This window comes from Nicotiana sylvestris, chromosome 7 (genome assembly GCF_000393655.2).
Source record: "Nicotiana sylvestris chromosome 7, ASM39365v2, whole genome shotgun sequence".
Classification (NCBI taxonomy): Eukaryota; Viridiplantae; Streptophyta; class Magnoliopsida; order Solanales; family Solanaceae; genus Nicotiana; species Nicotiana sylvestris.
The window spans coordinates 13421141-13448967 of NC_091063.1; the positions used below are offsets into that span (position 1 = coordinate 13421141).

Sequence of the window (27827 nt, forward strand, 5' to 3'; positions counted from 1 at the left end):
GTCAGCGTAGCATACAAAGATCTGTGCCCTTTCCCAGACGTCCAACTCCCGGCTGGGTTCAAGATGCCTAAGTTTGATTTATATGAAGGGCACGGTGATCCCATGGCACATTTGCGGGGATTCTGTAGCAAAATGAGAGGGGCAGGCGGCAAGGATGAGCTGCTGATAGCTTATTTCGGCCAAAGTCTGAGCGGATCTGCACTAGAATGGTATACCAGGCAGGATTCCAGCAGGTGGTACACGTGGGATGATCTGGCGCAGGCTTTTGCAGGTCATTTCCAGTACAATCTCGAGATAGTCCCTGACCGTCTCACATTATTGAGCATGGGGGACATAGGGAATTCCAAGACTTCTTGGATTCCGCAAATGTTCCCCATGTGCTTTTCCCAAAAATGAAGCATGGGGGACATAGGGAATTCCAAGACTTCTTGGATTCCACAAAGGTTCCCCATGTGCTTTTTCCCAAAATGTAAAGCGTGGGGGACATATGGAATACCAAGGCCTCTTGAATTCCACAAATGTTCCCCATGCTTTTGATTAAAATAAGATCATGCTGGAAAAACGTGTGGCCTTCTTATTAAACGTGATCAACATAACAATTCACCCTTGAATAAGTACAACATGTAGCACATAGGATGCCAAAAGATGGTCTATTATTTTCAGGTTGCTTGTCCTAGACGGACCCAACCCCTGTGTTGAGTCCCCTAAGTCAAATGCACATGATGCAAATAAACGTTCCTACTAGGGATCCGGCATGTGGCTTTGTTATACTAAGTTCAGAACCTGGGTGTTTGTTCTAGACCTGGCTTACCCGAGCGGACAGCTCGAGCCGAGGGGGGGCAGCGTACCGGGAATACAGAAGCTTCACCGGCTTAGCAACTTGTCCGAACCTCGTTCTAAATTGGGATTTGACACTATACAGAAAAGAAGTCGTACGAAGTACACCCTTCTTCATGATTTAGAAGACTCAGAAAGGATAGGGGTTTCGGCACAGTTTATATACAGTTCACGTAATATCAAAGCGGTAAAAGCCAACCAATTAGCACATTAAGCACAGATCATATAACAAAATCAGATAAAACCAAATATAACAATTTATCTAAGCTCGAATTTCTAACCCTGAACCAGTGGTTCTGGGCAGGAATCCCCAGCAGAGTCGCCAGAGCTGTCACACCTCCTTTTTACGCACCTGCGAGGGCGCAAGGGGAGTTTTTCCAATTAAAGGACAATCGAAACGGGATTGGTTTATTTATTTCAGAGTCGCCACTTAGGAGATTTAGGGTGTCCCAAGTCACCAATTTTAATCCCGAATCGAGGAAAAGAATGACTCCATATTACATTCTGCGTACCAGAAATCTGGATAAGGAATTCTATTAACCCGGGAGAAGGTGTTAGGCATTCCCGAGTTCCGTGGTTCTAGCACGGTCGCTCAACTGTCATATTGGGCTTATTTATCTGATTTTAAATACAATTATGAACCAATGTGCCAATTTTAACTTTTTACCGCTTTATTATTATTATTTTAAAAGAATGTGAACATCGCTTAAAATATGTCTTTGGACTGCGTCACATGAAATGCACCCACAATCCGGAACATATTTTATTTGATGTTTTGGGATTTGGATCTGGGTCGCATGAAATGCACACCCAAGTTTTAAGAAAGTAGATTATTAAACACGCGCCTAAAGAGACTATCGTGTTATTATTTTGGGAAGGCCACGAAATTCGCTAAGCGGCCCTCCTGAATTCTAAGTAAATTTAAAACAAGTATTTACTGAGGGCCCTGTAATTTGTATTTTTATTCGGCGAGGCTCATCTCATTCTTGTTTTTTTTTTTAAGGAATTTGCAACGTCATGAAAATGCATCTCCGACCACGTCACAATCAATGTACCCGTGATTAGAGACACAATTCGACTTATTTGGATTTGGGTCACATAAATGTGCACCCGAGTTTAAGGAGAATAAATTATTGAAGACGCGCCTAAAGCAACTAGCGCATTATTATTTTGGGTAGGGCCGTGAAATTTGCTAAAACGGCCCGTCCCGGAATCTAAGTATTTAATATATACATTTAGAGGGGCCCGCAGCTTGTATTTTATTTGGCGAGGCTCGTCTCATTTTTATTTATTTATTTATTTTTTTCTCTTTTTTGTTTCTTTTAGAAAAAGGACAAGACTAAAATAACTACGTTTTTTGCTACTTCACGAGATCATGGGTTATAAATTGAACTCATTTGATGAAGCGGGTATTTTTCTGCGGAATTAAAATTGCTACTAAAATTTTAACATTAGTACCACATGTATAAATAACTATTAAGACAAACTAAGTAATTAACACCTTTCAGAATATGTGCAAACCCCTATCACGACAAATATTTGGATAACAACAATTTAAACATGAAGAAACAAAATGTCCAATAGCTACGTAAAATAATGAAACAAAGGAGGAGATATTCAACAAATCCGATACACAAACAGTGCATAGGAAATCCATATCATTTCATTCCATTTAAGCAAATATAACAAGTTTGGAAATGTGTATGCACCTGTTTGAAGCAAGAACAACAACCAAACTGTCCCGACAACTATCGGAAACCTCTCCAATGACGGAACGACGGAACCTCGACGTCAAGCTCAACGTACCGGACCTCGACGAACCAAAGTCGACCTCGACGGAAAACAGAACACTCGGCCAAGCAGGATCGCAGCAACCCACGGCTGCTCGCGAAAGATGAAACAACGTCGACAACAGTAAGGTCGATGCGAGGGGGCTGCTGACGGGCGTTTGAACGGCGTCGACGCGAGGAGGATGAAGCAGAAAAAGGGGTCGTTTGGACGCGAGGAAGGAGCAGGCTATGGAGCTGGTAGCGGGTAACAATGGTGGTGGGTTGTTGACGCAAGGTGATGAGCCTACAATGGCGGGAAAGCTGACGGGCTGGGGTTGGTGACTGTGTGAGACGGTGTGGGAGCTGGTTGCGACGATGGAGGCGATGTTTTGGTGGGTCGTTGATGGTTTGGGGTGAGGGTTTTTGGACTGGTTGGTTTGGGTCGTTGGTTGGACAGTGACGACGAGGGGGGGGAGCTGGAGGTTGACGGTGGTTTTGGGATTGTTGATGGAGGTGGAACGATGGTGGCGATGGAGGAATCCGGACTGGTTTCAATGGAGGGAGCGTTAGGGTTTTGTTCTTCTCCTTTTGGAGAAGATGAACAGTGGTCGACGGAGAAGCTGGACGGGATGGAGGGAGTTGGTTGCGACGGAGTTTGAGAGGAGACGGGATGGTTTGGTGGTGGTGTTTGCTGGTGAGAGGATCGTGGGTTTTGACGTGAGCTCGGGTTTTCATGTTCTTCTTCTCTTGAAGAAGATCAACAGTAGTCCCAAGTTTTTTCAAAAATCTGTCCGTCCTTCCTCTTTCAAAAAGTCCTGTTTTTGTTTTTGTTTTTCACAGTAGGGTTTTTTTGTTGGTTCCTTTAGGAAAAGGAAGAAGATGATCGAACAGTGCTCTCCTCCCCCAAATTTTCCAAAAAAAGTCCTCCCTTTCAAAACTTTTCAGTCCGTGTATTTGTGCCCATTTGCCCAGAAAAATGAGCCCCACGCGTGGTGGGGTTCGAGGCTTGTGTTCCCCACGCGTGGTGGGGTTCCCCGTGTATGGGATTCCGTCCGTGTTCTCCACGTGTGGCGGACTCGGATTATTATGGGCTAAGTCCGAAAATTAGGCCTAAAACCGGGTAGTTCGAACCCGAATATTATTCTTTTGCCCGGACCCGAGAAATAGGAACACGTTGCTTAACTAGTCCTATGTAAGCAAAATAACTACCAAAAATAAGACTAGTATTTAAACAAAACTATATCTTTTTAAATATTTTTCAAGATTTAAAATAGCTACAAAATATTAATAAAACTATTTTTTTGTAATTTTCGTTTTTTAAATATTAAGATAAAATATGAAGTAATATTTTTTGTATTTTTCAAAGTTAAAATGACTATAAAATATTAATAAAACTATTTTTTGTAATTTTCGTTTTTTAATAAAGACAAAATATAAAGTAATATTTTTTGTATTTTTCCAAAATTAAAACGACTACAAAACATTAATAGAATTATATTTTTTGTAATTTTCGAATTTATATAAAGTACCAAAATAAAGTACAATTTTTGTATTTTTCAAGTTTATGAGAAATACATAAACTAAAATTTATATATATATTTTTGTGATTTTTTCTTTTTGCAACGAAATAAAGTAAAATAGTTAAAATGGCTATATTAGACCCAATTTCACATATTCACGCTAAAAATGTGAAAATTCTCGGGGAGGGTCAAAAATCACGTGCTTACACCGTATATCACTCCTTAATTAACGCTACTGTATATTCCTCCAAATCCCCCTTCCCCCACATTTCTCTCTCCCAAACCCACACCATCACTCACGTATCTCCCCACACCCACGTTTCAAACCCATTATTCCCTTTGCTAAAACCAGAGAAACATATGTAACATCCTTCCATTGACATCCAATTTCAAGCTTTTTCTTCTACAACCAGTCAAAATTGATGTCAAATCTTCAAAGTTCATACACACATTTACCTTCAGCTTCAAATTTTCTCAATGAAGAAGAACAAACCTTCAAAGAGACAAGAGAACAGCAATTCCACCATTGACAGCCATTAAAAAGCTTTGAAGCTTTGAATTCAAATTTGGGTTTTCAAAAATCATTATTTGTTTGGATTGGGTATTGTTGTAAATAATTGGGAATATGGTTTGGAGTTTATATCTCAATTTTGAGGGGTTTTGGTGAAGATTAGACTTGGTTTTGGCTGAATTTTAGATTGAAACTCGAAGAAGAAGAAGAAGAAGACATGACATACATTATATTGCAGCAATTGTAGATAAATTGTAGAAAAATTGTAGACTGTTGTTTATTTATTTTTGAGCTTTTGTGTTTTTGTGTTAAAAGTTTTGATGGGAGCTTGTTATTCCACTTCGTCTGTTTTGGAGCTAACTTGTGCAGAGGAGAAGATGTTTTTTAAGTTATATATATTGCTATACCTTTAAATTCAAGAAAGTATGGTTGTATTGTATTTAAAGAGGCGTGAATTTGTAAGAATAGGTTGAATGTGAGGAATGAGTCAAATAAGACTCACAATGGCTTGTTTTCTACATTTAATCTACAACAAAACTACATATCATTTGAAAAATTAATATGAAAATACAGAATTTCAATGTTTCTACAAATTATCTACAAAATTTCTACAAACTGTTCATAACAGAATTTATCTTTATTTTCATGCATGTTCGTCTGGAACACTAAAGTTACTTGATATGCCAACATCTCTCATTATAGAGGATACAACTTATCTACAATTTTCTACAACTTTCACACATTATTTCCACCTAGTTAAATATAACTACAATAACATAAAATTTGAGCTTTGCGTTTTTGTGTAAAAAATTTTGATGGGAGCTTGTTATTCCACTTCGTCTGTTTTGGAGCTAACTTGTGTAGAGGAGAAGATGTTTTTTAAGTTATATATATTGCTATACCTTTAAATTCAAGAAAGTATGGTTGTATTGTATTTAAAGAGGCGTGAATTTGTAGAATAGGTTGAATGTGAGGAATGAGTCAAATAAGACTCACAATGGCTTGTTTTCTACATTTATTCTACAAGAAAACTACATATTATTTGAAAAATTAACATGAAAATACAGAATTTCAATGTTTCTACAAATAATCTACAAATTTTCTACAAACTGTTCATACCAGAATTTATCTTTATTTTCATGCATGTTCGTCTGGAACACTAAAGTTACTTGATATGCCAACATCTCCCGTTATAGAGGAATACAACTTATCTATAATTTTCTACAACTTTCACATATTATTTCCACCCAGTGAAATACAACTACAATAACATAAAACTTACATACAAATTTTATACAAAATTTATACAATATGTCTTTTGTGTATTTTGTATATGATTTATACATAGTAAAAATAATTTTCATACAATTAATTATATATTATACAACTTATCTACAAATTATCTACAATTTTTGTACATTATTTCTACTAAGTTATATATAACTACAATATAATATCACTTAAATATAATTTTTATACAATGTTGTTCAACTTTCATACAATAGTTAAATGAATAAAAGAAAAATAAATAAACAACAGAATACAATTTTTCTACAATTTCTGCAATATAATGTATGTCATGTCTTCTTCTTCTTCTTCGAGTTTCAATCCGAAATTCAGCCAAAACCAAGTCTAATCTTCACCAAAACCCCTCAAAATTGAGATATAAACTCCAAACCATATTCCCAATTATTTGCAATAACACCCAATCCAAACAAATAATGATTTTTGAAAACCCAAATTTGAATTCAAAGCTTCAAAGCTTTTTAATGGCTGTCACTGGTGGAATTGCTGCTCTCTTTTCCTTTGCTTTGTATTACTGAAATTTGGACATAATTGCATTTGATGTAGAAGAATTGTAGAAGATTTAGTCATTTTTGATTTGTGAAATCAGAAAAAATGTTGAAACAGAGTTTAGCGCAAAAAACAGAGTACGGAAATTTTGTAACGAAGACGACGATAGTGATTACTATGCGTGATTTGCGTTGGAAGATCTGGAAAATATTTAATTCCCCTTTTTAGTGCGCCTAAATAAAGAATCCTACAGCTATAATGATTCATTATTTAATGCATTATATATATTATGTAGAAATACTATTAGCATGAAAGGTAATATGCAAACTATGAACATATTTGGTAATATAGTTTCCTATATGATATAGGAACGAAAATTTCCCATAAAAACTATATATAACTCCAGCCTAACACTACATATTATAACCAAAACAAATATTTGATAGAATGCTCCACTTTGGGCTGTTGATTATGTGTATAAACAGAATATTAAGCTCATAAACTTAATAAATTCTTATCTAATTTACACAGCTCTACAACTTTACTAATAGTCTATTTAGCCAAGCTTTTTAAATTAGCTTATTTTGAGAAGTATTTTTTTCAAAAGTATTTTCAGTGAGAATCAGTTTGTGATTGACTAATTAATTTGAAAAGCACTTCTGAACAGCAATTAGTATTTGGTAAGTTTTTAAAAAGTGCTTTTAAGTGTGTTTTTCTCAAAAATGCTTTTTAAAAAAGTGATTCTAGGGAAAAGCTTTTTTTTGCTTTTCCATGACTGCTTCTACTCAAAAGCATTTTTTTTCTTCTAAAAACTTGGCCAAACACTTCAACATTGAAAAAATATTATTTTTTTTTTGGAAAAAAAAGCGCTTTTGACCTTGGAGAAACTTGGCCAAAGAGGTTATATGACAAAAAAAAAATTAACCCCACCCACCCACCCACCCCCACCAAATTATTACTGTACCTTGTTAGACACAGCTACTATCATTTTCTTTTCTTTTTTCCATTGCCTAGACTTTTTGACTAATTTTGACTCAATTTCCAAGCTGGCAAAAAGACAATGAAGCAAAAGAGTGTGCATGAATGGGAATAAGCACGTGTTGATTGTGAAAACCTATAGCCTTCCATGAGTTTACCTCATGCCATTCCCTTCCCTATACATTGTGTGGTCTTTAGCTTCTTGTTCCTCTCTTTTCACTATCACTATACCCTACCCTATCTCACATTTTCTTTATTTGTCTTTCACGTATATAGTGTTCAGTACTCGTATTCGGTCAAAACTTTTTCCATACTCAAGACTCGAACCTAAACCTCTAGCCAAGATCGGAGAGATTCTACCCATCCCACACTACAGCCACAACATGGTGGTACCCTATCTCACATCATGATTTCATTGTTCACTCAAATCTCAACAACAACAACTACGACAAGGTCCACTATAATTTTACAAGTAGAGTTTAAGAGGGTAATGTGTTTGCAGTCTTACCCTACTTTATAAAAGTAAAAAGTCTATTTCCGATAGACCATCGGCTTAGGAAAAACATAGACACAACATTATCAACAATGACAACTCAAATCTCAAAAAGTAGAAAGATTCAATCAACACTAATAAAAATGGGTCGATATTTTCTGCAAATGCCACTCATATCAATGCTATATAAATAGGACAAGAGTAGTATTACCCCTCATCAGTCATCAGTACTAAAAACTAGTGTTTTCCAGAGTTCTCATATATACTTATTTTAAGTTTTCATTTTGTCAAAAAATGGTGGTAATTGTGAGCGAAAACACATCACCTTTTCTTCCTAGCAGGATTCAAGCAATTGAAGCTAGGCCTGTATTTAGCTTCTGTTGTATGAATAGAGAGTCTGAAAGTGATGATGATGACGACATCGATGATGGAGCAAAAGTGGCACCTGCCGCATAATCTTTGCATGGGTAATTTATCGTTCAGATCATACATCCAATTAGAAATAATTTTTTTGTCCAATAAAAAAAAAATTGCTCTCACCAGAAATTATTCCTTAAGAAAATTGGGTTAGGGAGGGACTTGTTACCTCCTTAGAATAAGTAAGAACCCCTATTTAGTCATAAAGGGGAGACTTACACAACCGTAAAGTTGTATTCCTCTAATCTATAGGTTATGAGTACTTCGAGTCGTTGAATCAGTCACTCATATTTGTATTAGGGTAGGCTACCTACATCACTCCTTTTGGATGCGGTTTTTCTCTAAACTTTGCGTGAACACGGAATATTTCGTGCACCGAACTACTTTTGTTTTTAATTTGGTCTTAAAGTCTTTATTGGAGTAGTTAATAGTGATGTGAATGTACGAGGATATCTCAATTTCCTATTCCTAGAGCTAGCAAGTTTATTCATGTAGTGAAAGTAAACGACATCTAATTAAAGAAGTGCTTTGTCTCTACTTCGTTTAGTTGCAAAAATTTCCATTTATTGTCTTCTTTCTGGTATCAGTAATTAGAACCACTTTTTTATTATCTTGGAGCTATTATACATTTGGAATTAAATATCATAAGAGATTAAATAATTAAGGGTGTTCAAATTTAAAAGAAGTGGAAAAAATTTTGACAAAGGGCGTTAAATATGTGTTATATACTTCGAAAACGTAATATTTTACTTATGTAAACAGTGTAATTTTTCGACGAAGGGTGGTCAGTTGACCACCTTATCAATATGTGGCTTCGCCACTGCTTCCAATGGTGGTTTAATGCATTCCTCATTGACGCAAGCGTCACATGAGCCTGGCTGACCTAAACGGTACGGTTAAGTCTAAGATAAGCACGACCGTCATGGGTGATTTTTAGTATGGGAAGTAACTTTATTCCAAGAAATGAGGAACTTCAAAAAATAATCTACGTTTATACTTCAACCTTCATTTGGAACCACTACTTTAATCATTTCTTGAAACATTAAACTTATATTCTGTGGGTAATTAGTTTCTTGTGTTCTCGCGTTTTAGAATAGAATTGCTACATTTGTGGACTACTTTAGACTTTCCTATTTCCCTTTCCTTTCTAACAAACCCATTTCAAGAAAACCTACAAAAAAGACCAAATAAAAAAAAATACAACAAAAACACTTTTTTCATGGAAAAAAGAGGAAAAAAACGAGAGAATATATATATATTAAAAGAGGCAATGAATCTACCTGAAGATGTAATTTTCGAGATTTTGATCAGACTGCCAGTAACTTCTCTGGTTAGGTTCAAATGCGTTTGCAAATCATGGTATTCTCTGATCGAAAACCCTAATCTCATATCAAAGCATTTGCATAATCTGAGCAGCAGAAAAAATTACGTTCGTTTGTTAATTAGTCGCCGCGGAAATATTACAAATAAAAGGGTGGTCTCATTATCCATGAATGACACGTTTGATGTGTTTATTAATCAAGATTTTCCATCATATTTCAATGATAAATTTGGTCACGTTAGACTTATTGGTCCATGTAATGGAATTGTTTGTTTATGTGGATATCCAGATAATATTGTTATTTGGAATCCTTCAATTAGAGATTACAAAATATTGCCCCAATCACAAATTCAACGTCTAGTTGGTTCAACAGTACGAGGGAGTGATTTTGGATTAGGGTTTGATTCCAAAAGAAATGATTATAAGGTAATACAAATTTTATTTTGTCTTTCAAATGATCGTGTTGTTGTTTATCAAGTTGAGATATATTCATTAAATGAAAATATTTGGAGAAAATATAATGGAATTGTGCCAGCTAAAATAAAGTATGGTAATATTTCTTGGAGTATGATATATAAAAATGAGATTTTTTGTTGGTTAGCTCAAAATGGTGATAATAATGAGGTAATTCTTTCATTTAATATGAGTGAAGAGATTTTTGAAAATACACCATTGCCATCAAATATTGGAGTTTTTGGGGAGCAAGAAATTAGAAATATTTGGGTTATTTTACCATTAAATGAGTCAATTTCCCTTATTGTTTATTGTTTGAAACAAGTGGAGAAATATTTTGATATATGGGTGATAAATGAATTGGGAGTTAAAAATTGTTGGACTAAATTGCAAAGAATTGGCCCCCTTTCTAGGGTTGAGAGGCCTTTAGGGTTTTGGAAAAATGGTGAGTTTATTTTGGAAAATAGCAATGGACAATTGGTGATTTATGATCCTGTAAATCAAGAAGTGAAGACACTTGGCTTTTATGGGAAAAGAGACAGATTGGAGTTGGTTGTTTATAAGGAGAGTTTAGTTTCAGTCAATTGATAATTGTAATGCTATGTGAAAAATAGCAAAGACGAATTCAAAGTCTAGAGTTAGTAAGTTTAAACTTTTTTTTTTATATGTATATATTTGAGCTAAAAGTAGTGGATTCAGTCGAACCCTCAGAACTTGTCCTCGGTTCTCCTATGAGAAATAGTATAGGCTGCATTGCATTTTGAAACCTTGTAGTTGACGTGAAAGTAACTTTTCTTATAAATGCATGTAAATGAATAAAAAAAAAGAAAAGAAAAGGACACATTATTTTTAACTTTATATGTGTTTCTCTATTGAATTGCTAATATTCTTTTTACGAGCTTTTGTATTTTGGTACAAGATTGATGGAAAAGCTAATTTGATCATATATTATTGTAATCAGTTGCTTTGGCAATTAAAAATCTTTTTTCACACAGAAAACTGAGTTGTAACGTGCTGATTAGCCGAAAATTGAAGTTTATCCAGTCCCTAAAAAAAATCGCTTTTTATGATTACATCGGCGATAATTCAAAAAAGGGTGATTTTTAATACCGGAATTACAATTGACATGCCAACATGTATACCTAAATCTTCATGAAAGATGTCTTGGTTATGTATCTTATAGGCAAAAATAGGAAAAAGCTACAATGTAACTGAACTTGATTTCCCAAATATTTGATGTGTAATAAAATTTGCTTGAACAACTAGGCAATTCCATTAGTAAGATCTCTATTAAGGGAAAACTCAGCGTGGAAACTAAATTCATCACCTTTGACAATTTTAACTTGTTAATCATTTGCTTTTAAATTCAAGATTTCCACTTTCATGGTTATTAAACGAATTATAGAACTAGTTTGGCTATTAATACACCTTCGGGACGTTTGGTGTCAATAATATGCAACAGCAACAACCCAGTATAATCATACTAGTGGTCTTGGGAGGGTAGAGTGTACGCAAACCTTACCCCTACCCGGAGCAGTAGAGAGACTATTTCCGGAAGACCCTCGGCTCAAGAAAACGAGGGATAATAGATTCATAACAACAACAGGACCCAAAAAAAAATAATATCAGCAACGTAAAAGACAACAAATAAATGGAAGAGCAATAACACAACATAAACCGCTAGCGGTCAATAAAATGCAAATGGGAGTAAAAAATGAACGCTTTTGAATTTGGCGAAGAGTAGTCAAACTTGGGGCAATAAGAGTTGGCCAATACCAAGTTAAAAATATTAGTCTAGATTCTATGAATACCACTTAAAATTGGCACATCAACATTCTAAATAAAGATGAATGTAGCTATATAGATCACTAATTCACGCTACTTCAAACTGGCAAATGGACATACTAAATAAAGATGGATATAGCTATAAAAGACAAGATCTTAGAAGTACTTAACCAGTACATTTTTCAGTTGTATAGGTTAGTTGTCCTTGATTTTTGATTAGTTTGCTAATGGGAGGATTTCACTTTATCACCATCTCTGGGTCCATAGGACCTATGTAGTTAGGAAACAGAAACCTGAAACTCCACATTAAGGGCTACCGGAAAATGGACTTGTACAGGAATGTAGAAGCAACTTTTTTAGTAGCGGAGATGGCTCAGCGCACTGTTCAGCTTTGGAGTTACCTATCAAGCAGCAGGCACAGTTGACATAAAATTTAATTGCAGAATTGACTTCAAGTCTACATCGAAGCTGAAAGCGAGGGGAGAATCCAGTCCCAACACAAAGAGCACTTCTTCAATTCCTCGTAAGAGCAGTAGCATAACTAGTGCTACGGTGTAATAATGGCTGCATCCAGTTAGCAACTAGAATATCGCCTCTATTTCAACAGCTTAATAGCCGGTCTCTATTTCAGCAGCTTAATACCCCCATCCATCGTCCCTTTGATGTAGCAAACCTCATTTTAGGATTAAATTCCCTACAACATAAAAACTTATCTGTTACTTTTACCTTCTTGGGGTATCTGCCAACATGAAAAAAAGTGTAAAGGCAAGATTCTTACAGTTGTTTCTGTGAAGAGAGAACTCTCTCTCTTAATGTGGATAGATCAGCCAAAATCAGTTTTGTCAAGATCCATTTCCACGCTGCCGTTTAGGATGATCTCTTTTCATGGTTCCTCCTCCATGTATGAACGATCCCTGTATGGGTAAAGAGACTTTGAGGTTCAGAGTTTTGAAAAAATTCAAGCCAAATGAGATAAAAGTCTTTTGAACATGAAAATTTGATGAATCATTCCAGTTTGTCTTACCTTTGATATATGAATGCCGCCTCTTTGATGAGGTGTATAGGAGCGCTGATGCTGGCCGTGGTACATAGGTGAACTGAGAGAATTGTTGGGATTCATATCCATTCCATTATAACTCCCACGATCAGGCTGACCAATCTCAGTAGCACTGACCATTGTAGTAAGCGAGTCCACAGGCTCCAGCAGCGATGAGATACCTGCCATCCCATTGTACGAGAGGATGCAAGCCATTGCATATACAGAGGCTGCAAGAATCTCAGGAAGAACTTTTCCAGGATGTGAAACCTGCATAACATTCGATTCCAAATTAAACCAACCAAAAATCACATACTCCAATACTATCTTGACATGGCACCAGCGCAGGATACCTAATCACTTTGCTTTGTTTCACTCTCTTTTCTTCTTCTTTTGCTTGGGGCTGGAGGGGAGGGAGAGGAGATTTTCTCTTTAAAATAGTGCAGGATAGAGGAAATTACCTTGAATAAAATTGCTGCAGCTAATCGCTCTCTCAGGCAGTAAATTTGAGCAACATCAAGAGCTGTCGCCTTGAAAGGAATCCACCTATCAACAATGACCTTAACTGTATTTTCAGGAGAAGACATAACTTTCTCTCCTTGATCCGCTTTAATATTATCTTCCTCACCATCGTCCTCATCAGCATCTTCATAATCACTTCCATCATCATCATTGTCGTCATCATCATCATCTTCTTCATTTCCAGGAGCCACTACAATCTCTGTTGCCAGCAACAAAAGTGGGAGTGGCCCAATGACACTACAGTTCCTTATATGAAGACCTCCATCACCACGTGTTATCTCATCATATACAATTAATGGTCGATCAAAGAATTTTTTGAATGAAAGCTTAAACTTAGTAGAATGAGGGTGCAATCGAACTTTATCGCCACCTGCAGTCTCTATGACAACCCTCCTATCACCTTTCAGAGGCGGAAGCAGTCTTCCAACCATAGGGTACAAACCAGCAACAAGAACAGCATGTAATATGCCTGGATCCTGTGCGTTAAGGCTACAGGAAGATCCATCTCCTGGAATAAACCCATTCCGCAAGAGTTCAGATTGCAGTTGTTTACGCATTCCTGATAACATGTTCATAGTACTTGAGGATATAAAGTACGTAGAACAAAACCTCGACTCTTGGCCACTTTCTTTCGCACTTTTCCAGCCCTCAAACGCAGCCACAACTGCTAATTGATCACTTCTTCCACCATACCATGAGGCTAACTCGGCTCTTGCAGCTGAAGCTCTCTTCTTCTCAGTTGGCAACATAGGTAGGGTAAATGGATCTCTATAGTCAGAAGCACAGGCCAACGTCAATGCTGGATCAAGGCAGTTCAATAATATAGCAATTAACAGCATCTTGCTTGTAAGAGGATGAACTGGTAAAGACCCTAGCCTTTCACCAAGCTCTGTAAGTTTCTCATCAACTGATAATGCCCCAATATCTTGCAGAACAATGATTGCATTACGTATGGTCTCGTAAACCGGAGGGTCAAGTGTCTTCTTCAGAAATTCTTCTATCTTGCAATCAGGGTTAAGAAGCTTGACCTGCCAAAAACAAGGTATTCAACTGTTTTACAACAAGCTCTATTGTTTACAATAGTTTACATTCACTATCAGTAGCTTTTTTAGACAAAGCTATGATAATTTCCAAAAGCCTACTGGAATTTTTATTTTATTTTTAATTTTCATTATTGCAAATCTCTTCACCTTCTTTCACCCCTAGCTAATGTTTTACAACTACCAATAAAAAGCTAAATATATTTCACTTAATCGTCATGCTGAGTATTCCCAGTATAAAAATCATATTCATAAAGAACAAGGAAGAATAATGAAGCACCTGAAGACATAATTCCTCTATAGGAATCCTCTTAATCTCAGGAACCTGGAAATCAGGCAATGAAGCTGCTCGGAGTTTTGAATAAAGATGATAACAAATTCCTGGCTGGCAGCGCCCAGCACGACCCTCTCTTTGCTTTGCACTAGCTTTTGAGACCCAAGAAGATTGAAGCGTTGATACATTATTATAAGGGTCATAACTTTTTTCTTTCATTCGTCCACTGTCTATTACATAAACAACATCATCAATGGTAATGGCAGTTTCAGCAATATTAGTTGAAAGAACAATTTTGCGGCAGCCTGGTGGAGGGTGTCTAAAGACCTTCTTTTGCTCCACAGCTGGAACCATAGAATGGAGAGCGATTACTGAAAACTTAGACGTATCTTTGAAGTACTGGCTTGAGCGTAATCTCTCTCGTGTTCTGTTAATATCCTCCCAACCAGGGAGGAAAACGAGGATTGCTCCGTCCTCTGAGTCTATACATATTTTTCTTAATAGTTGCTCAATAAGGACATCATCAATCAGTTCAGGGTCAACTGTTGATAGGTATTTGTCAAGTAAATGCTGCTGTTCCTCACAATTGGAAGATGATTTCTCCATGTGTTTTTTAATTAGCTCAGCAGCTTCTGTCTGATTCTCCCGTTCAGCCCAATCTAGAGCATTTTTTCCATCATTAGCACGTAAATGGCAGTCAGCACCAAAAGAGAGGAGCATGCAAATGTCACCAATACAGCCTTTTCCAGCAAACACCATCAATGGTGTCACTCCACTCAAAGAATGCTGATAATTGAACACTTTTGGTCCCCCGTCAGAAGATATTAGATCTAAAAGGGGATCAAGATCATCATCTGAAAAAGCCAAATTAATTGCTTCATCTAAGGCAACTTTGTACTCCTCAGTTAATGTTGACTCCTCGGACATGGCAGCGGTTGAGGTGGAATCAAGGTGATTATTTTCAGTTGACTTTACAATAGAAAGTACATCCTCAAGATAAAACGTTTTTACCTGACATAGGTGTAAAGGGGTAAATACTTCAAAAACTCACATCACAAATCAACAAAGAGGTAAATCTGCATCTAGGAATTAAGGGAAAGGTTTTACAGGATAAGTAAATCCTGGGACTTTGATAACTGGGCAGCCGCCAAAGTATTTTGAAAAGCGTTCAGCATCAAGTGTAGCACTCATCAGAACCTGTTTGGAGGTTCATTCAATTGTTAGATCATCAAATGACATGCACGTTGAAACAAGAAAAGAAAGGCACCATCTTATACAATACAAAAGCATAATGAAAAATTCAACAATATACGTTCTTACCAGACGCAAATTTGGATATGACGGAAGCAAGTCCCTGCAAGTAAAGAAAGACTAACCTGAACATTTTGCTGTTTCACGGGAACTTTAAATTAATAGAAATTAGGTCTAACACCTTTTGAATATTTTGTCAAATGAAAATGACAAGCTAATTTCAGGAATCAGGACAGAGATTAGCATAAGTGAACAACAGAAATGAGGTTAATTGACTTGACTTGTTGACAAGCCAAAGATTAGCACATTATGGTTCCAGCTCCTGTCAGAAGGATCATTCAAAACAGGCAAAAAACCATGAAACATGTAACCGATGAAATAGATTAAACCAGTGCACCTGAGAATCGCGAGCATGAAATCGGAGTAGCGATCCCTTTCATGAATTTCGTCCTATGAAATTTGAAGCTCGTAAGGTAGCAGAAAACAAAGAAGAAGCACAGCTGAGAGTGCATGTCAAATTAGAAAGTATTAACATCATCTACAAGCAGAAGTAAAAAAGGATAACATGATCAAGAAATTTTGCAAGCAACAAAACAAACAATGAAACAGAGATCTATGAAATGTTTTTAGAGGATACCTCCGCATTCAAAGATTGTTAGATTAAAGAAGTACTATGAATCTGGCCAAGCCCTAGATTTTTAAGAGGGAAGAAAATGCAAAAGCCTTCAATAGGAATTATTCTGCAAATTCAAATTTACAAGAACTCTAGATGGAATTCCGATATACTGATAAAAGTCTATTTTTATAGTGTTGCATTAGATATGAAAGGGAAAAACTGCTAAGCATAACGATAAACACCCTACACCAACAAAAGTTCAATATGTTCCTTCCCAATAGATAGCAATAAATTTGACCTTGAATGCTTAGTGCATCCAGTAGTAATCTGTTCTATGTAATAGCAAACCCCTCAATTTCTATTTTTTAAAAATATTTAGCAAACCCCTCCATAAATTTAAAGAGCGACAAAGCTTATGTAAGCACAGAACCGGAAACAAGATTTTGCATCAACCAACATCTAGGATAACCTAGATGCCAAACTACTACTTCCAGGACATGGCCTCTAAATGACCAATGAGTGAAGAGGCCTTCTTATATATCTTGAAGAAGTGAGTTAGTTTAATGTTCATCTCCTTCTTAATTGCAAACAGACAGTTGAGTGAAGAGAGGTAGTGGATGACGGAGGGACTTCTCAGAAGCAGTGGATTAACAGCACAAGAAGAGGTCATAGCATATGTAAGAGCAGTAAATAAAGTTGAAATGCTTCAGAGGATATGTAAGAACACTAATTACGTGAGAAATGCAAAGTACCACAATGATGTGGGTTATATCAGAAATGTCATTCGTGCCCATTTTCCTGGGAGCTTTCTTGTTGAAGCTGGCACTTCCTTTGGTAACCAGGACCCTCAGTAGAACCCCATTGGTACAAAACACAATTGATGAGTGCTTCCCACCTCTGCTTTCCATCCGTATCTGGAATTTTCCACAACTCAGTAATTAAAGGCATACTTAAATTACATGCGTAAAATGGAGGAGGTAAAGAAGAAGTCTTTCTTCGACTGGGGATTGGGGGTGGGATGGAAAGGAAGAACAGTGACAATGATGGCATTTAAAGTGCTAGAACAAGCAGAAAAATACAGTCTTCATCATCCACTAAGCACCACATAAATCATCTTTAGAAAGTTAATAAGCACATGAAGATAAAATAATCTGTTGATTAAAGAATTTTTGCGACTGGTGAGGAAGCTAAAAGCTTAGATCTCTCCTCTGTTGCGCACCTCCAATTAATGCTTACAACCTCCTCTTGAAAACCATGCAATAATCCACCTTACCTCGACAAATACAGCTTTATCTTAACCTCTGCTTTAGAAAGGAAAGAATTTCAGAAAGTGAACTTCACCTTCACAGAATCCTCTTTTAGAAAGTCGAAAACCTCAGCCAGGATTTGAAATGGATTGGGTTGGATATCCATTTACGACACGGGTGGAATTAGCAGTTTTCTCTACTTGATACTGTTAAATCATAATTTATATGATTTAAACCTTATCTTAAAAATAATTATTCCATATGATTCATGGGTGGGATTAGCAGTTTTCTCCACTTGATACTGCTAATCATCATAATTTATTCCATATGATTCAAACCTTACCTAATCAAAGAAAAATATTCCATATTATTCACTTTAATGTTTCATCCTTTTTGTCACTTTATCATCTGACTCTGGTAGAAATTCATGATGTGGATATCAAGTTTGAAAGTCTAAACATCTTCTCAGTTGTTGTTTTCGACTTGAAATTGAGCGGAGAAGTCTTGAAATCTTTTTTAAAGTAAAAGAAACAACAACCCAGTAAAATCAGTTGGGTCTGGGGAGGGTAGTGTGTACACAGACCTTACCCCTACCCCGAAGGAGTAGAGAGGTTGTTTCCGAAAAGACCCTCGGCTTAAAGTAAAAGAAAGGAATAAGATTTTTTTTATATTGGGCCAAAACGCTTGGTCCCAATACCAAAAGAACAAAAACAAAATTTGGCGTGGGAAGGAGTATGATGTCATTAACAAAAGACGGTTCCCAAATCCCAGTTTACTAATATTTTGGTCAAAGGAAAAAGTGATACAGCAAAATTGAAAAAGAAATAACCACATTAGGAACAGTGTAGTACCTTGTAACCAACAGTGTCGCCAACACTTTCGCCTCTTTCAGCAGAGATTCTCTCAGAAACTGCACATTGAAGAAGCAATACTCAGAACAATTATGAATTGACCACCACATTCCACATAGAACACGAGAGAAATGGATCCTTCAAAGTGGACATAAGGTGCCAACCTGATGTGGCAGAAATTCGTCGGGGCTGAGTACATACAATTTTACATGTCTCACCTTTACCCCACATATGATCCAAAATAAATTGGGGGACCTGAATCATAGGAACAAAAAAGTTACATCTAGTAAGCACTACATATTTGTTTGAGAAAAAGATAGTAGACTAACTAAAGCCTTGAAGTTATAACCTGTGTAGTTTTTCCGCATCCAGTTTCACCAGAGATCAAGACCACCTACACATGGAATAAACATATAATATAGTCTGTCCAAGATGAGAACGATCAAACATCCAAACCCCATATCAGGCATTAAACCAGAATGATACAAGCAGTGCCAATATTTTGAGGGTAAGAAGTGCACAGTCCTGATGAAAGAAAACAAGCCTTTATCTGATCTCAAAGACTTTTCTTAGGCTGAACATAGTGACGGGCGCATTTATTGATTGAGATTGGAGAAGAAAAAGTACAAAGGCATAGTCAGGTCATGCAGTTTAATGCTATATAATGGTCACCTGATTAGATTCAACTGTTGATGTAATGACATCCTTGAAGGAAGCAATTGGAAGCTTAGACTTCTGTACTGTAATCTGCAAGTAAATAACCAGAACAAGCCATTACTAATTCTTTTCTTGTTCTCTTCGCTTTTGAAAGCATCTTACAAAGGTAAGGTGCTTTAACAAACCACAATCAAGATGGTATATAACATTAGTCAATTCTAAAATAGAAAACTTAACAAACCTGTCTCAGGTTTGGGGTATTTTCTATTCTTGAAGAAAGTGACTCCACCCTTTTTGCAATTTCAGACTTGTTCATTGCAGGTTTACAGAACACATCATCCTTATTTCCTCGATATTTATCAACTTTCTTACTGTGTTTCCCAACTGCTAGCTCACTTGTCTCCCCATTATCGGGTGGATATCTTGTAAATAAATCCTGTAGAACATCTTTTGCTTCTCCAAAAAATTTAAAACAACTTAGTGCATCCTTTCCTTCCAGTGTCTCCACTGTATTTTTAGTCTTGAAAATAGATATACGACGTTGATCCCCACGCCTACATAAGACAGGTCCATCATCTTAAGCCATAAAAGGAAAAAAATATACCGTCTATTTAACATGACAATTAAATGCAAAGGAAAAAATGCAAGTAACATGTTTATAATGCTGAAACTCACTACACCTACCCAGAACTTTTGGATTTCATACCCATTTTCCGGCATAAAATATGAACTGCAGCTCTGTCGCGATTTGAAAGGTTTGATTCAAATGTATACACTGCGTCAACAAATAGATATCTTAATATTTACATACAAATCACAATTACGTCATTCGTATATTTTTTGTGTGTGTGTGTGTGTGTGTTTGGGGGGGAGAGGGATATAAAGTCACAATTACCTCATTTACATGTCATGAACAATTATAGAAGAAATGGAGCATTAAAGATGTTTTATCTACGCAACAAGAGAACAGTTAAATTATTTCCAGACTATGCGGATTACCCTCCTTTCGATTTTCACCGAAAGAGGTCAATACCTTGAGGTGAGCGCAAACCACCAATTCTAGTAGACATATGTTATAGTAACAGGTTCATCACTTAAAAGAACATATTTCGTTCACAATCTTCCCACAAGCCTCATTTCATCCGTATCAAAGAAAATACGAGAATAAACATATATGAGCAGATACAATAGTTTTGGAAAAGAGCTTGTCATATCTCAGATTCTCAATGCAAAACCAAGCAAGAATGCATCAATTGCACACAAACCTTCACATAATCATGTACTTTACAAGTCACTTAATATGATGAAATCTGAACATACAATTTGTATTCGTGTAATACCCATGTTAAGCAGATCTAATTTAATGGTCGAATGATGCATGAAGAAAGTCATTACCCTCTCGATCATGAAAAGACACCTTATTTATATGTGTATCTTCTAAGATGAATATAAGGTTCCGGGTGCTAGTAACTTATCAACTTGGAAATGATATACATCCATGTAATAAAACCAGTACTTTTCTTCTCTCTTCTTTTGGCAAACCAGCTCATGCAGCATTTTCATTGTTTAAAGTTTTAAGCAGCAGCATTTCACATGTAGATGCTAAAAAACTAAACAGTTACGTAAAAGGGCACTAGCAACGTAAAATGAATGTAAATCATAAATAATGTAATAGTTGTCGAATTAGAACAAGGAAAAGCATGAACACTTCGGTAATTGGAATATGCAACTAAAACCACGCTTACTACCTGATCCTGTACAGCCCCTATTCCCCCAATTCAGTTTCTATTTGTGTCTCAGCTGTATAGAGCTATCCACCCATTAAGCTGTTTTTAGATAGAAAAAAACCTAATTTGTCTAACAAATTATTGAGCATCCGAATGAAACACGTCTTAATGGAGTGATATCGACGTTGAGGATTCATATAGGCAACCTCACTTAGTTTTCCCAAAACATTTTACAATCTTTAAACATCAAACACAGTTTTTGCAAAACAATTTACAGTCTTTAAAGCATCAAATACAGTTTTTCGCAAAACATTTTACAATCTTTAAGCATCAAACATTCCATTTATTAAATATCAGCTCCCAAAGCACCGTCCTCAGCAACAAATATATGAGACCTTAACATACAACCAATAAAGTATTAATCTTTTTTTTTTCTTTTTTCTTTGACAAGTTGTAATAAAGTTAAAAAAAAATTATCAAACGAAAGAAAACAAAAAGGAAATTCAAGTTAATTGAGTTTATTACTCTTTCCAAATTGACGTCATATTATTTAGTATAACTGCAAAAACAGTGACTATTACATAAATAAATAGATAAATAGTGATGTATCAAATTCAATTAAAATACCTTCATCATTAGAAGCACGGAACTGTTCAAGAACTTGGGCGACCCGAATCCGAGTGGATTCTGCAACATTTGTAACCTCTTGTTGTCTTTTCCCTTTCTTTTGCCTCGTTTTACCAAACCCAGATGATGATGGTGAAGCTCCTGTAGCTGTTGACGCCATTTTCTGTTCTATTTTAACCTCAAAATCTGATTCTCTTTGTTTTTTCAGGGGATATTCTGCAATGTACGTTTTGTTCTGTTTTCTTGTACGATTTATCTTCCTCTTCGCGGCGCTGCTTAAGTTCCTCTTTGCTCTCTGTCTAGGCTTCTCATAAATGGTTCTCTTTTTCCCTTTTCTTTTTTTTGGGTTTTAATTTGGGACAACAAACAATTTACAAGAAACATTAAAATGTATTAACAATCATTAAAAGATGAAAACTCAAAAAAAAGAAACAAAATAATCTAGAGACAAAAGGAGGGTTAAGTAATGTAATAATATATAGAAAAAAAATAATATACATAGTAGTAGCATATAACTTAATTTTTTCCATTTTTTTAATTGTCGCATGCCCTTGTAACTATTTATTGGAAAACAATAAGTAGCTTAATTTATTTATCGAGAACTATATATATTTGTTTAAGGAACCTCTCGCCTTTGCCTAATTTAATTGTTGAAAAAATATATATTTGTGTGCGGAGGAGACGGCCGGATGAAGTCGATAACAGTTTAATTTTATCCAAAAATACTGAATTCAATTAAACTCACTAAATTTGTTGTCAAGCAATCTTCGCATACCTTTTGTTAGTGATTTGACTGACTTCTTTCTTCGATTGTAAGGTGGTGTTTTTATCCACAAATAATTTTTTATGTCCAGAAAATGATATGTTACAATACACTAAGCAGTATGAATTGATACATTAATTTTTAACATCTTAAATATGAAGTTAGAAGCTAAACATTAAATTATATAATTACATTATGTACAGTTAAAAATATTTAGAAAATAAGAAATATAACTACTTGACTTTACAAATCAGCAACGTCAATGTATACAATAGCACAGAAGTTTAACTGTTATGTGCATGTGATGTTGTAACCGCAAGTCCGTACTTGAATAGAAGTTGGGATACAGGACTTGGACTTGGAAGGCCGGGAAAAAATATAGAAGTACACAAGTGATGGAAGTTGGAAAGAATATTTTGCCCAAAAATAAAAAATGTATATTTTTAGGCGCTTAAAAAAATAATAGTTAATAAAATATTTATATTTATATGTGTATTATAAACATATATATATATATATATATGAAATTTTTTCATAAAACATTATACTTTTAGAGCCTAATTACTATGTGTAAGTATAGTTTGCCTAACCAACTAAACTACGAAAACTTGTTACTCTCTTGTTTCAGTTCAAAGCAATTGATCTCTCGTTTCAATACTACAGATAGATTTGGTATAATTTCAAATATCAGTATGAATGGTCCGGCTATTATTTGTGTAAAGATCCCGCATGTAATCGATAGCGCTTCTGCTTCTCCCTTACAGTGGGCCTGTGAAATTAATTGGGCTTTAAAGCCCATGATCGATGCAAGTCTGTAGCATGGTGTTGGGACAAAATGTTCATGGGTTAGAAGTTTCTTTTTAAGAATTAACCTAAATAATTATTCACACAACCGCATAAATTAAAAATAGATGATGTGTAATATATATTAATCTATATCTATATTTATATCTATCTATCTATATTATTATAAAAGCATGAATACAATATCGGTTTACAACAATAACATTATAATATTAAGTATAATAACTCATAATAAAAGGATATAACCGGAATTCCAGATATTAGCCTTATAATCCTATTAGTTTTAGGACATAATACTACACGTTAAGAATCCTATTAGTATAATTACTTTCCGGCTGTAACTGTCCTCCTCAATTTTGCTCGAGTAAATATCATCCCATAGTTGATTCATAATGTCTTTAAAAAACTATCACGGTGAGATGACACATACTATTAAGTTACGTAACAGATTGCTGAAGAACTTTCACCCAATATGTAAAATAAGTACTCCGATATATTTGAGAAAAAATAAATATCTTTAGTCATGTAATTCTATTACTTTTAGGATATACTTTTTAAAAATTCTTATTACTAATTTAATTTGAAAATGTATTATAATGTCATATTACTAATTTAATTTGAGAATGTATGTTATTGTCCAAATTCATCTAGAAAAAAAGGGAGCTTATATTATTATAAAAGCATAAATATAATTTTAATATATCAAAATAGTCCTAAAATATTAAACGGAAGAATTCATAGGGAAAGAACATAACTGCAGTAAATTTTTTTGAATTACAATACCTTCTATACTAATTTTTAATATTTAAGATTTTAAAATTAATAAAATTTTATCTATTAAATTCTTATAAAAAATATGTGTAAGGTTTAATAAAATTAATTTCATAAAAATCTTCCGTATTGGCAGTACATTACCACTCTATAATGTCCAATACCAAGAAAAAATAAAAGTAGTATTAAATGAATCGCATAAAAAGTTGAAATTAAAAAAAAAATACCTCCATGAAAATATATTTTATATTATATTTAAACTATTTTTCTACTCAAATAATATTTTTGTCAATTTTTTGTGTAATATTAAACAACAACTAAGAAAATATTTAAGAATATAAATGTCTGAGAAAGAGAAAAAATGGTAGGTAAGAGTCAATATCACTAATAATTCTACAGACATAAAGATCTAAAAGTGAAATGTTATATCAATCTTTTACTATTTGAAAATAAAATTTATAGTGGATAAAATTATAATTAAGATTAAATATTTAAAAGAAGAGATGAACTAATATTAAGATTTGAATCAACATAGAATAAATTATTTTTTATGTATTAAATAATTAAATCTTTTAATTAATTATTTAGCAAGAGAATCCAATTCAATTATTTTTTACATTCATCATATGAGTAAAATTTTTATTCAAGTTTAAAAAAAAGTTTTAGGGTACATAAATTTATTCCATAAAAAGAGTGTTAGAACACAAAGTAAAAAGGTTAGTATATTATTAAGAATCAAAATGCTTACAAGTGTCCAAGGAAGCACAATCAAAGCTAAATATTAAACAAGAACAAGCTTTCAACACTATATTATACAGAGTCGACTATGCTATAATGAGATTATTCATTGTAGATGCCTCCGGCGGAATCGAAATAATATTTCTATGTCATGCATTGCTTACAAATATCATATCAAGAGGAATGACACTGTTAGCAATAATAGCAAATGGTGTACCAATAACAATTTTATTGTGAGGCCACCCACTTTAGATTTGATATACATCTTTAAATAACTTAAATAACCATCACAAATATATCAAAGCAGAGCAATGACGCTAAATTTATAAGGAAATAATATGATATGAAGCACTTATGGCTAAGTGTCAAATAATCGAAATAATTACCCGGAGTTCTAGAGATATATTGAATATTAATGAACCGTTTGGTGGGAAATTAATGGTTTGGGAGGTAATTTGTGTCACGTGCTACCAATAGTTCCAAAATCGACAAAAGTTGAGACTATAAAAGCTAGCTTGCCAAAGTTATACTCCCGACCTCAAATGAAAAAAGATTCAACTAACAAGAAATATAAAGTAAGAACAGATCTAGTATACAATATTTTCTTGCTTCGCGTCGGAAACGAAGAAGAACATCCAATAAAAGATGATTTGGTTCTTCTTGAACACTTGATTATCAATCCCAATGGTAATAGAAGTGCATTTAGTTAGGGAACATTTCTATCTTTAGATAAAACGCAATTTGTGCAAATCGCATGATAGAATTAAAAAAATATCTTAGCTAGCATAAATGAATATGTTGATCAACTTATAAAATATTGATTGCAAACTTTTATAGTCAAACAAAATATTTTTCTGTTTTTGACTCAGAAAAAAATGATACCAATAATTATTACCAAGAAGAACGCTTAAATACTTTAATACCAAATGGCCTTCTACCATATATGTTTGTTGTCAAGTATATTATTTCTTACGCATGTTAGTGTCACCGAATATATAATAGACTAAGTTAAAAGTGATATTCCATTATATATAGGTTGATTTTGAAGAAAAATATGCTTGTCATGTTACTAAAAAACTTAGATACGCCGAATAGGTTATGTAATAGCACACAATGGTATATAGAAGTTTTGACCATAACACCATACATGCAAAAATTATGATACTGATCAATGTGCTTCTAAGTATATTCTTATCCCTGAATTAAACTTTTGTCTTCCATAACTAAGGAATATCTTTTCAAATTTGTGTGAAAATAGTTTTTAGTATTTTTATATGTTGCAAATATAATAAATAAAGCACAAGGACAAACATCCTAAATATTGGACCATATTTATCGCAATATATTTTCTTGCGCGAACAACTGTATGTTGCACTTTCAAGAGGGATATTAAGATCGACAACAAGAGTTCTGGTTAAGGCAGAACAACCAAAGCATTAGGAGAAAACATACACAAAAAAATATTGTCCACAAAGAAGTGTTTGTTAAGATATAATCACATTAAATACTTTTAAACTATAATACATAATTATCTAACGAACATGACAAAATTGATCATTTGTGTAAGTTTTGATAGTGTCTTTTAATTTTAAATTCATGTATTATGCTAATGTAGTAATATTTTTCAACAATAGAGGATTGTTGTATTATTATACATAAGTTTTCTCCCACTAATTAAATTTTATTGTTCCTTCATATAAATAAATACTTAAATCATCATGTATCATTATTAACATGCAATGCACGTTCATAGATACTAGTTCATATAAAATATATGTATAATCAGTATGCGATTTATGTATATTAATTAAAGAAATAAACAGTAAATTCAACTGGCTAATTGTGTAAAGATCTCAAAAGCACCTAACTTTTTGGAATAAGAGTAGGTCGTGACTAGCGATGGAGGGAAAAACAGTTGGAAAATTACTAGTTATGTCCATTTATAAGTGGCTCATTACAAAAATTGGCTAATTGATAAAATATTACTAATATTAGCCAAAATAGCCAATTAGCTATTGTAGTAAAAAAATATCAAATTTTTGCTTTGTTTTGAGTGGGTGTTATTAGAATAGATTGGCCACAACTTAAGGAGCTTGAATCTCAGTTTTTGGGATGATTTGGTGAAGTTTTGAGGTGGTTTGAATTGAAAATTCGAAGTAAAAGCTGAACATGAAAAAAATGATGTGTATCATACTGTGTATCATTTGTGTATCACATATGTATCATATTTGTATCAATTGTGTATCACATGTATATCCATGTATACTTGTGTGTGAGATACATGCGTGATACATGTTTGATACATGTGTTGCAGAAGACTTTTTTGAACTCGATTTAATTACGAATTTTGATACAAAACTAGTCCAAATCACCTCCAATCTTCCTCAAATTTTGTGTATTGACTTATCTATATATTTTTAATGAATTTCAACTATACCCATTGAAAAAGTTCCTTTTTGTTTAGATTTTTGTATTTCATCACCTTATTTGCTACCCTGTCCATGAAATTTCCTTTCCGTTTTGTATGTAATGTTGCTAATCACGCTTAAAAATATGAAAAGTGAATTTTGCATGTGATTCTTTGATAGAAAGAACCCTATTATTTGGTTTCTCAATTTTTGTTGGCTAGTTTTGGTAAGTCTATGACTAATGGCTAGAGGTTGGTAAGTTGAGATTTATTTGGGACATTTGTGTAAGTTTCCCTAAACAGTTTATACTCAAATGTTTTTAATTACAACTCACATTATTTACATCCTAAGAGAAGAAACACTACATCATTATTTCCCTTTATTTAATTACTTGGAAAATATTATAGAAAAAATTACAAGAAAATATATATGACTTCACACCATAACAAAAAATGGCCCATGTTTTTAAGTTTTACCATACCTAGTCCATATTGTACATATTTTGAAAGCACTGGCAAATTCAAAATATGTGTTCTTACAATCATTGCTTCTAAAAGATATGGAGTTAAATATGTATTCTCACAACCATTACTTTCACTCTCTCTTCTTCTCACATC

The 27827-nt window shown here is 34.3% G+C and overlaps 2 protein-coding genes across 3 annotated transcripts; one reads left to right on the forward strand and one right to left on the reverse strand.

Annotated features, from left to right (window-relative positions):
• Positions 1–8114: 8114 nt before the first annotated feature.
• On the forward strand, positions 8115–10927 carry LOC104214270 (F-box/kelch-repeat protein At3g23880-like). Its single transcript, XM_009763924.2, has one exon. The coding sequence runs from the start codon at positions 9539–9541 to the stop codon at positions 10679–10681; it is 1143 nt and encodes a 380-aa protein (XP_009762226.1). The 5' UTR covers positions 8115–9538; the 3' UTR covers positions 10682–10927.
• Positions 10928–11795: 868 nt separating this feature from the next.
• On the reverse strand, positions 11796–22102 carry LOC104214269 (DExH-box ATP-dependent RNA helicase DExH6). Of its 2 annotated transcripts, none has more exons than XM_009763923.2 (16): positions 21727–22102; positions 20057–20147; positions 19614–19926; positions 19388–19462; positions 19065–19109; positions 18880–18970; positions 18716–18774; positions 17370–17531; positions 16399–16451; positions 16071–16104; positions 15858–15947; positions 14757–15761; positions 13376–14464; positions 12903–13184; positions 12657–12792; positions 11796–12572 (listed from the first exon to the last, which is right to left on the reverse strand). In XM_009763923.2, the coding sequence occupies exons 1-15, from the start codon at positions 21884–21886 to the stop codon at positions 12721–12723; spliced, it is 3621 nt and encodes a 1206-aa protein (XP_009762225.1). In that variant the 5' UTR covers positions 21887–22102; the 3' UTR covers positions 11796–12572; positions 12657–12720. The 2 variants fall into 2 exon arrangements, with proteins under 2 accessions (XP_009762225.1, XP_009762224.1); XM_009763922.2 differs by having other exon boundaries at positions 17352–17531.
• Between the last annotated feature and the right edge of the window lie 5725 nt (positions 22103–27827).